General features: G+C 34.4%; 1 protein-coding gene across 1 annotated transcript in view; it reads left to right on the forward strand.

The window, feature by feature from the left end:
• LOC114330861 (homeobox protein GBX-2-like) overlaps window positions 1-5399 on the forward strand; it is a 71792-nt gene extending 66393 nt beyond the window's left edge. Inside the window, exons 2-3 of the mRNA XM_050655553.1 lie at window positions 1426-1759; window positions 5240-5399. Of these exons, the coding sequence (XP_050511510.1) occupies window positions 1426-1759; window positions 5240-5375 (470 nt within the window). The 3' untranslated portion in view covers window positions 5376-5399. The remainder of the gene's footprint in view (window positions 1-1425; window positions 1760-5239) is intronic.
• The last annotated feature ends 5629 nt before the right edge of the window (window positions 5400-11028 follow it).

Here is an 11028-nt window from a genome sequence, read left to right on the forward strand (position 1 = left end):
ATGATATGCGTCTCTCATTCTTACACTAGCACAGCGCTGTAACTGTGGCTTGTCTAGCCCTAGTGGACGAGAATTTCCGGGAACTTTTTGGGGCTAGGGTAGGCTACATTTGTTTGTGCCTTCGGTAATGGTTGTCCCAAGCTGCATCTCGGGATAGCCAATTGTATGTTTTCGGATCATGACTACAAATTCTCAAAAAAAACTAAAAGTGCGAATTTTGTAATGAAATTTAATACGTGAAGTTAGAATAATATTTGGAACAACTTTTCCAAATAACTTTTTCCGATATCTCTAACGCGAAGCAAAATATCGAAAATTCGCCCTGTTCCGCCCCTCTTATCTTCTCTCTCATTTCCATTGCTTTTGTTTGCGCTGGTTCAAGATCCGATTTATTCCTTTTCTTCTACTTCTCGCCTACCGCTTTTCTCCCCTTGAGTTTCGTCCTTTTCTTTTTCCCTCCCTCTTTTGTTTTCTCTTTCGCCCTCGCTCCCCTCTCTATGGCTTTATTTTTTTCTTTTTTTGTCCCATTTTTCTTCCCAAATGTTGGGTCGTGCTGATCGGTTCAGTGGGGCAGTGCGCCCTTGCCCCCAAGGCTGTTTTCCGCTCGGGTTCGCCATCTCCCTTAGGTATCGCTTGTAACCCACTATGTTACCCCCTTCGACATGATGGTATCACACCTTGAGGTTGGGGTGGCGGTATATCAGGATGATACATAGCCGTCATCCCTATGTAAAATCCGTTTGTTTTCGTGGTTTCCTCCACTGGTTTCAGAGGTTTTCTCCTCGGGTATAGGTTTGAGTATCAGGACGTGTATGATGGGTAGGGGTGGATGTCGTATGATAGTTGGGAGTATTAACTATCATATAGGGACAGGATAAAAGATTGGCTATACGAGAGCGGCCATCTGCTCCAATTTGTTGCGTTTTACGATGAGCAGGAGAAGCTGTGGAGGTATTCTATCTATAAAAATATCTAGAAGTCCGAAAGCCGCCAGCCGCTTTGAATTTAAAAAGTATTACCGGAACTGCTTTATGACTGTACCTGCAAAAGGGCAGTTCATACAATAAATAATATTTTCTAATATGTTTGTTTAGATTAGGATGAAAAAAAAAGAACTATAAATCATAAATGAAACGCCTTTTAGTATTGTCAGGTAATAATAATAATAGTTTACAGAATCATCTGAATCATTACTATTTAATTATTTGAATTTATTTTCGTTTTAAAAATAGTATTATCATCAGTGGCCCTTTTGGCCGCACATATTGTTGGCCGCCCGTGTGCGCTGCACACTTAGTAGCACACATGGTAGCGGCGGCCCTGCTTGTATGTATACTAAAGCGAGCCTCTCGTACCCACTGCATTTCGAAATCATCATGGATGGAATGATTTATATTTATAATTTAAAACATTGTTTCTTTGCAGGTAATTCGGATATAGACGATGATTTAGATGAATCCCATTCAGCAGAAGGCTCAGCCGCTACGAAAGCTCGCCGCCGACGTACGGCGTTTACGAGTGAGCAATTATTAGAACTAGAAAGAGAATTTCATGCGAAAAAATACCTTTCGCTTACAGAACGAAGCCAAATAGCTTCTGCACTTCGACTGAGCGAAGTTCAAGTTAAAATTTGGTTCCAGAATCGAAGAGCGAAGTGGAAAAGAGTAAAGGCTGGCCTTGGTAGTGGACCGCACCAAGGAGTTAAGAATTCCCACCAGAAAAGTAAACTTGTAGTGCCCATTCCAGTACACGTTAACAGGTAAGTTTATTATCTTCTTCTTATTCTTTTTGTATAGACAAAATGGCTCTGTTTGTTTTTTCAATGTGCCTCCAGTAAGTTGTCGTTCCTTCGTTTTCGTGGTCTTCCCACTGATCGTATTCCTATTGGGGAACCGTCTCTTGCCGTCCTTACTACTCTATTTGTTGCCATTCCATTCTACTCTTCTGTTTCTTATCCAGGTATTAATGTTCTCCACCTTGCACCTCTGTCGCATATCTGTACTTCTAGCTCTGTCCCGTAGTGTCTTACCATCGATTTCTCGAAGGGTTTTCATCTCCGCTGTTTAGAGCAATACTATTGTCCTCTCTGTGTCAGGTCGTGTGTCTGCCGAGTATGTCATTATTGGTCGGTGTGACTGTTTTGTAAATTGTGCCTTTAATTTCTCTTCCGATATTTTTATTTCTCCATATTGTTTCATTCAGGCAAACCTGCGGCTCTGTTTGCTCTACTCTTTACTTGAACTTCCACTCCTGTTTTGAGCTTTCCATAGCTAGATAGTGTGCTGATTAGATATTAAACTACATTACTATTGTTCTATTATCTGACCCTCCAGCTCCAATTTACATCTAATTGCATTTGCTGTTATAACCATGCATTTTGTCTTTTTTGGGGAAATTAACGTGTTAAATTTTCTGGCGGTTATATTAAATTGGTGCAGCATACGTTGTAAGGCTACGAGCAGGGCCTCGATTTTTGGCCCTTCGCTTCGTTATCGAACGTATTCGCTCCGTATCTGTTTAGTATACGTAGCGAATTCGTTCGATAGCGAAGCGAAGGGTCAAAAATCGAGGCCCAGACAAGCGACTGTAAGAGCAGTAAAATGAAGCGCGAAAAATAGGTCCTATCCTATGTTGCTATGTTGGTGCGCGATATTTTACAGCTCAGTCTGGCCATCCACTACACTCACCGTGGGACCACTTTTCGCGCTTCATTTTACTGCTCTTACAGCGCCGTAAATTGTCGCTTGTCTGGCCGTAGGCTTAATCATCTTCACTTTGAGAGATTAGTAATTCATCGTCTGCATCGCAGATTAGTATTGCCCAACCTATCGTTACATAACTGACTCCCAATGTGTAGCATGTTACAATGTTTAATTTTTTGTTATATTCAAGGGAAAAAACACACTTTTGATGGTATTTTAAACTAAATTACTTAAGAGAAAGACCACATTAATACGATAATAATTAATTAATATTGCGTAAAGAACTAAAATAAAAGCTACATAATTTTTTTTGACAACCAAAAACGTCCTAAAGAACCGCTTTGATTGACGTGGAATTTGGCATACACATAGCTAACATGTTAAAAAAACCAAGTGATATTGTGCGGATGTGTGATTTTGCCCTGGGGATACTTCTTCTTGGGGGTGAAAAACACGTTCAAAATAAGTCCGGAAGTAGATAAACTAACTAATTCTAAGCAACTTAATTATGTTCTATAGCGCTTTTTACTAAATATATAAAAATATATTCAATACTTTTCGAGTTATTTGCGAGTGAATATGTTCATTTTCAATGAAAAAAACACCTTTTTATACGGTTTTTCGCAAATAACTCAAAAAGTAAGTATTTGATAGGAAAAAAATTCTTAGCAGAAATATACATAGCTTAAAAAAAGTAAGAAAAATGGCGTATATATGAAGTATGTAGACACAGTAGAAGCAGAGTTGTACCTATTAATGAAAAGTAGGTTCATATTCGTCAAATTCTAAATCGATTATTTGAACGTGAGATAAGAGATAAACAAAAAGTCAAGCACTTTTCAAGAGAAACTCATTATTACTTTTTTAAAGTACTTAAAAAACCTTTACTTTTGTTTTCTAAAAAGGCTTTTACCATCAAAAGTACGTAAGTTACGTTCAAAATACTGTTGGTTCCTTTTTTCTTGGTAAAAAAATCGTAATAATCACCCCTTATTAGCATCCCAAATGAAATTAATCGTTACCGCTTCACAAGTTACTTTACTTAAGTATTGTTCTTTTCATGAGCATTTTTCAGTGCGTAACAAATGATAGGAAAAAGGGTAAGTCCGTGATAATACACATTTATGACATTTATTCTAACATGACATTTTAGTTAAATCTGACAGTTGTCACATTTTATTTTCAATTTGGAATAAAAACAAATCAAATGTGTTTCTTGCATTTATAAAATAGTATTTCCTTTGATTTGTATAGTCTTATAAATTATACAGAATATATTTGTAATATTATTATCTAATTAAAAAAAAATATTTTTTTATTATGGCGCCATCTATCGACAACTAGAATAACTAGAATAAATGTTGTAAATGTCTGTAATCACGGACGTGCCTTTTTTTCTGTCACATACAATTTAATGCGTTAGAAAGAAATCGAAAAACTGTGACGCACTGAAAGATGATCATGAGAAAAAGAATATGTATTGTTTATATGATCTGTAAGTTTCACAGGTTCAAAAGGCTTATTTTTAAAAAGCCTGAAGTTAAAAGTGCTTGAACGAGTCACTACTCCGGAGTGTATGCAAATTTTGAATAACCATATCTTAACCAATTTTTGTCTTAGACAAAAACAAAAAATGCAACATATTCAGAAAAGCAAAATCTACATTTTTTTACTTCTTGAGATGCTTTGTGTCACTAATAATTTTTAAATTAATTAATTAATAATTAATTTTTTTCAAAATAAAAAAAAATCTTTAAAACCAAATTTTTTCAAAAATGAGCACTTTGAACCGGTGAAACTTACACAGTAAGTATATAAACAATACATAAGTAAAGTAACTTGTGAAGCGGTAACCATTAATTTCATTTCGGGAGCTAATTAGAGGGTGATTTTTACGATTTTTTTACCAAAAAAAGGGACCAACTTGTTTTGAGCGTAACTTACTTTTGATGCTAGAACCTTTTTTAAATACTTTGAAAAAGTTGTGAAAAGTTTTCCCCAAAGAGTTCTTCATTTTTTGGTTATTTTACGTTGAAATATTCGATTTGTAATTTGACTAATAATAACCTACTTTTCAGTAGCTACAACTCTACTTCTACTGGGTCTAAACACTTCTTCGATACACCATTTTTTTTCAGTTTTTTATGAGCAATATTTTGCTAAGAATATTTTTTCAATAAAATACTTACTTTTTGAGTTATTTTTCTCGTAAATAACTTGAAAAGTATTGATTTAATGAAAAACTCCTGAAAGATTCCTTAGAATTCTTCTTTTTGTCCAATTCCGTACTTATTTTGAACGTTTATTTTTTCACCTCCGAGAAGGGGTGAAACTCACCCTTAGGGCAAAAGCTCACATCAGCTCAATATCACTTTTTTCTTTGACATGTTAGCTATGTGTATGCCAAATATCATGTCAATCTAAGCGGTTCTTTAAAATTCACAGCAAGGTGAGTAAATGGACTATTGTAGTAGTACATGTTTGATATTCAGACAGAGAATTGTATGTTTTATATTTGTTTTTCTTAATTATTGCAGATTTGCAGTTAGGAGTCAGCATCAGCAGTTAGAACGAGCTCTTGGTGATTTGGCCGGTAGAGTATTAGCTAGTCACGCTGCATTAAGAGCTGGTTTAGACTTACATGGATTCCATACTCAAGCTCCGCCCCACTAGACATAAAACTAGATTTATAGAGACTAGTGATTCAGATGTGATGTAAAAGTACGGCTCAAAGATCATGTGTTTCTTGTGAATACTGATATGTTAGTACGATGATCTAATTTTATAAAAAATGCTTTATTTACAGGGTATTTCTTTGTTATATTTTTAGCTTGAATAGCAATTAAACATTTTGTTTAAATTTTTTTAACATTCGAATAGGACACAAAGATAAGAAACACCCTGTATAATAAGCATAAACTTTTAAATTCTCAAAAACACCGAAAACTTTTTTTAACAATATTAGACATTGTTATGTATTAACCTTTTATGTATTTCCTACAATTATTTGATATTTTATTTTACACCTTTTCTACAACAACAGTACGACAGTACCTATTGTATTAGAGGGTTGGAAAATAAACGATTTCTTCACCACAGCTACAAAACGAAAATGTAAATCTCTTGTACATATACTGAAGGGTTTTGTACATATACAGGGTGTTTCATTAATAATTGGAAATATTTTAACTGTAGATTCCTGGGCTCAAAATATTAAGATTCAAATCACATAGTCCGAAAATGCTTCCTGAGGGAAATAGAGCTCTTTAAAGTATGGCGTCTTGTAATTAGTTTGTTTTAAATAGGTACCTCCAGAACGCTTCTATGTAGAAAAATGAAAATTTGTACGCCTAAAATCTTTCTCTGAAAGATAAATCCATTCCATAAATTGCGAATTTGTAGTACCGGTCATGGGCGTCCCTTTTGGGTAGGGCAACAGTTATTTTATCTCATAACTTTTTTGACTTGAACTTTAAAACATTTTTGATCCTGGATTATTAAATTACACCGGTAATGATATTATATAAGTATAAATAATACTTATATAATAATTAAAGTCGGTAAAATATACCGTCTTATTAAAAAAAAATCACATTTTTTTTTCAAATTCAAAAAACCTAAAACTTCAAATTGTTTTTTCTTGAAATCGGTGTATCCTACCGTTAAAACAAGAGTACATTTAAGTACTAGAATACCTCAAAATTTAATAAATCCAGTGTCAAAAATGTTTAACAGTTAAAGACAAGAAAGTAAAAGTAAACAAATTAAAGATAGAACGTGTGCGAGAAATTTACAAGAAGGAAACCAATAAAAGATTGAGGCAGATAGAGTACCAAAAAGAAACATGGACAATGGAAGAAAGATGGAAAACTTACAGGGAAGTATTAAAGAAAACAGCAGCTGAAGTGTGTGGAATCAAAAAATGTAATTATCAATTGAAAAGGACAAGATGGTGGAATAAAGAAGTGAAAACAGAAATAAAATAGAAGAAAATGGCATGGAAAAAATACATCGAAACGGGATTAGAAGAAGATAAAGAAGAATATTACAAGCAGAGACGATTGGTAAAAAAGACAGTGACACAAGCAAAAGCAAAATCATGGAAAGAATTTGGAGAAAAACTACAAGAAGGATATAGAACAAACAATAGAAACTTTTGGACGACAATACGACACATGAAGGGGGGAAAACAAAAGGAGATAAATGCAGTAAGAGATAGATCAATGCAAATTCAAATAAACCCGGAACAAATAGCTAGGGTATGGAAAGAATATTATGAGGAAAAATTTGATACCGAAGTAACACAGGTTGACAATGTAATAAATGAAGGCCAAGAAAACACAGAGATAGACCAAATAAGTAGAGAAGAAGTAATAGAAGGAATATCAAACATAAAATTAGACAAGGCAGGAGGAGATGATGAAATTAAACCGGAAATGGTAAAATACATGGGAGAAGAGGGAATAAACTGGCTATGGATAATATACATATAAAGAGGCATGGGAAAAGCAAGCAATCCCTAGAGACTGGCAGAATAACATAATTGTACCAATATACAAAAAAGGAGAACTTTTGATGAGGATGCAACACAACAGAATTACGAGAAGAATCCACGAAGCAAGGAACATTGCAAAAAGAAAAAGAGGTAGACTAAGAATAAATGGATACAGCAAATAGTAGAGGCGGGGAAAGTTAAAGGAAAATCACTCGAGGAATTAAAAATAATGGCGGAAAACAGAAAAGAATGGAAGAGATGGGTGAATGTAAATTAAAATAGCGATTCCAAATCTGACACCCTGATAGGGTACAAGGAAGGAGAGAAAGAAAGAAAGAATAATTAAAGTCGGTAAAATACACCGTCTTATTTAAAAAAAAAATTCACATTTTTTTCAAATTCAAAAAACCAAAAACTTTCAAATCGTTTTTTCTTGAAATCGGTGTATCCTACCGTTAAAACAAGAGTACATTTAAGTACTAGAATACAGTAAAACCTGCCATATCCGGATCAATGTGGCGACAGACCGATCCGGATATGAAAAAATCCGGATATCAATCAAGACCACTTCTTTTATAGTCTCTGAAACGTTTTCTCCTTCATACATTCCAGTAATCAACGCCGTCAATAACTTTCGTCGATAGACACGTTTTATAGATCCTATAATACATTATTTTGCCATCTTTTAGTTCTTTTGGGTCGAGATGAGAAGGTGTGTTGTCCAACAGCAGGACTGACTTTCTCGGTATATTTCGGTAGATGCGGACGGCAGAACCGTCCGGATATGGGGAAATCCGGATATGAGAGGTCCGGATATGGCAGGTTGTATTGTACCTCAAAATTTAATAAATCCAGTGTCAGAAATGCTTAACAGTTAAAGACAAAAAAGGTATGCCGTTGCCCTTCCCAAAAGGGACCCCTATGACCGGTACTATAAATTCGCAATTTATGGAATCGATTTATCTCTGGAAGATAAATAGGCGTATCGCTTTTCGTTTTTCTAAATACATAGAAGCGTTCTGGAGGTATTTAAAAAACCCAGTTAAAAGACATAGCTCTTCAAAGAGCTCTAGCTCCCTTTGGAAGCGGTTTCTGACTAGGTGATTTGGGTACATTAATATTTTGAGCACAGGAGTATACAGTTAAAATATTTCCGATTATTAATGAAACACCTTGTAATAATATCTAAAAAAAGACTAACAAATAAGTAAAGAAAATAGTTAAAGAAAAATTATCATTCAGCAGATGATCTTTTACTTGGTAATTGTATGGATTGTTCTCGAGTAAAAATCGATTTAGGGGACAATGTTCAAGGAGAAAAGTTGAATAAATTATGACTATCAATGTCCGTGAGTTGAAATCGCTTTAGTATTGTATTGAATCTCATTAATTACATAAAAACAATAATAATTATATGTATCTAGGATTTAGGTAACATTATCGTCCCATGTCTCCATTGGCCTGCCCCTTGGTCTCTTAATTTGTCTTCTTGCTTCCCATACTTGTTTAACTGGATTTTCTTGATTCATTCTAACCATGTGTCCATACCATCTCAGTTTGGCCTCTTCACTTTTATTAATAATTGGTTGGACCTTAAGATGTCTTCCAACTGCCTCATTTCTAATCCTGTCTAACCTGGTTATGCCCATTATTCTTCTAAGAAACTTCATTTCTATGCTCTGTATTTTCGTTCTTAATTTATCAGTAAGCTTTCAACTTTTACTATCAAAAGTTACAATCGGCACAAACATCGTCTTGTACATGGTGACTTTGGCTTTTTGGGATTTGCCTTTTTTGGACAAAAACGTACTTTTGATTGGGTGGTACATACAAGCAGCATTTTATATTCTCGAACTATTTTAGCTTCTTCAGTTCCGCTGTTCTCTACTTGTACTCCTAAGTATTTGTAAGTTTCGACTTGTTCAAGTGTATTTCCGTTTGTTTTCTATTTTTTCCGGATACCACTACTTTCATCTTCTCATTATTAATCCACAAATTTCGTTTCATTAGTGCAGCCTTCCATACTTGTAAATATGGTTTGAGTGCTTCTTGATTTATTCCAAATATCACGAGATCGTTTGCGTATGCACAGTATGAGATCCACACTGAGACTGTTTCGAAATTTCTATATCCGGCATATAATTTCAGTGTTTCTGCTCTGGTTTCTTTAATTATGTTTGTTATCCAAGACGATGTTAAACAGTATGAGGTTAAGGATTGCCCCTTGACGTAAACCCTTAATTAGTATGAACTCTTCGGATTCCGTATTATTGGTTCTGACCCTGTTCCTTGTATGTGTGTACACACTCATAAATTATAATCAAAGTCTTCACTAAGTTATTCACACCTATTTTTTAAACGTATGTCTCTCACCTTCCTTGGAGTATTATCAGATGCCTTTTCTAAGTCAATAATGGCTTGGTATAACTCAGTGCTTGAGTTCCGTACGTTCTGTATTAGTTTCTTCCTAGTGAAAATGTGGTCTTGGATATTTTGCCTTTTCTAAATCCACTCTGTGATTGTTCCACTTAGAATCAACTTCTTGTAAAATACGTTTCTCTAATATTCTCTCACTCCGTGCCTTATTACAAACTTTTGTTATCAATTTGTAAGTTGGTCTCACTCCGTGCCGTATTACAAAACTTTTGTTATCAATTCAATGTCCTTGTCGTTCATGTTTTTTAGCATTTCCGGTGTGATTTTATCAAATCCAGCCTCCGTACCTTTTCTTAAGTTTTTTAATTATTTCTTTTGTTTCTACTATACCTATTTCGACTGGGTTTTGGTCTTCTTACTCTAGCTCGTGTGCGGTTCTTCTGGGTTGATGTCTACAACTTTTTGGATGCTCTGTAGATACTGGAAATATTGCTTCCATCTATCTAGGATGTGATCATTGATCATTGCCATGCAATAGGCGTTCTTCTTTGTCTCTCATCTGTTTTGGTGTTTGTGAAGACTTTTCTGTTCTTAGATTCTTCAGGGTTTTGAAGAAAAACAAAAACAAAAATAAAGAATTAATATATGTAAAATAACTGTTCTGTAAGAAATCCATCGTCCTTCCAAAATATGTTCGTTTTCCATCCAATACTAAAATACCTGTTCATAGTTCTATTCATAGTTTTCAAATTGTACAGTAGGTATTAATTTTTCATCAAATATAATATTTGTATATAAATATAAAATTATTTTTTATCGTCGTGTTTTTGGGAATTGAACAATTTTGTAAATTTTTTGACATATTGATTTTTTTTCAATATCATTGGGTAGAAGAATAGATTTTTGAAATAATAATATGACTATTATATAGGGTGTTCCAAAAGTAGTGGAACGGTCGAATATTTCGCGAACTAAACATCGGATCAAAAAACTGAGAAATACGTGTTCAATTATTTTTAAAAATCTATCCAATGACACCAAAAACCAACCCCCACTACACCCCCTGGAGGTGGGGTGGGAGGTAACTTTAAAATCTCAAATGGAAACCCCAAGTTTTTCTTGCAGATTTGGATTCGGTACGTAAAAGTAAGCAACTTTTATTCAAGACATTTTTTCGAACTGTGGATAGATGGCGCTATAATTGAAAAAAACGATTTATCCTGATACCATAGGTAAATTATAGAAACGGTCTAATATCTCGAGAAATACACTTCCAAATGAGAAACCAGAAATCAAGTTCTTAATATTTTTCGAAAACCTATCGATAAACACCAAACATCATCCTCTAACCCACCCTCTGGAGATGGGGTGGGGGGTAAATTTAAAATCTTAAATAGCAACCCCCACTTTTTATTGCATATTCGAATTCGTCATGAAAAATTAAACCACATTTAT

The sequence above is a fragment of the Diabrotica virgifera genome, chromosome 7, assembly GCF_917563875.1.
Source record: "Diabrotica virgifera virgifera chromosome 7, PGI_DIABVI_V3a".
In the NCBI taxonomy this organism is placed as follows: Eukaryota; Metazoa; Arthropoda; class Insecta; order Coleoptera; family Chrysomelidae; genus Diabrotica; species Diabrotica virgifera.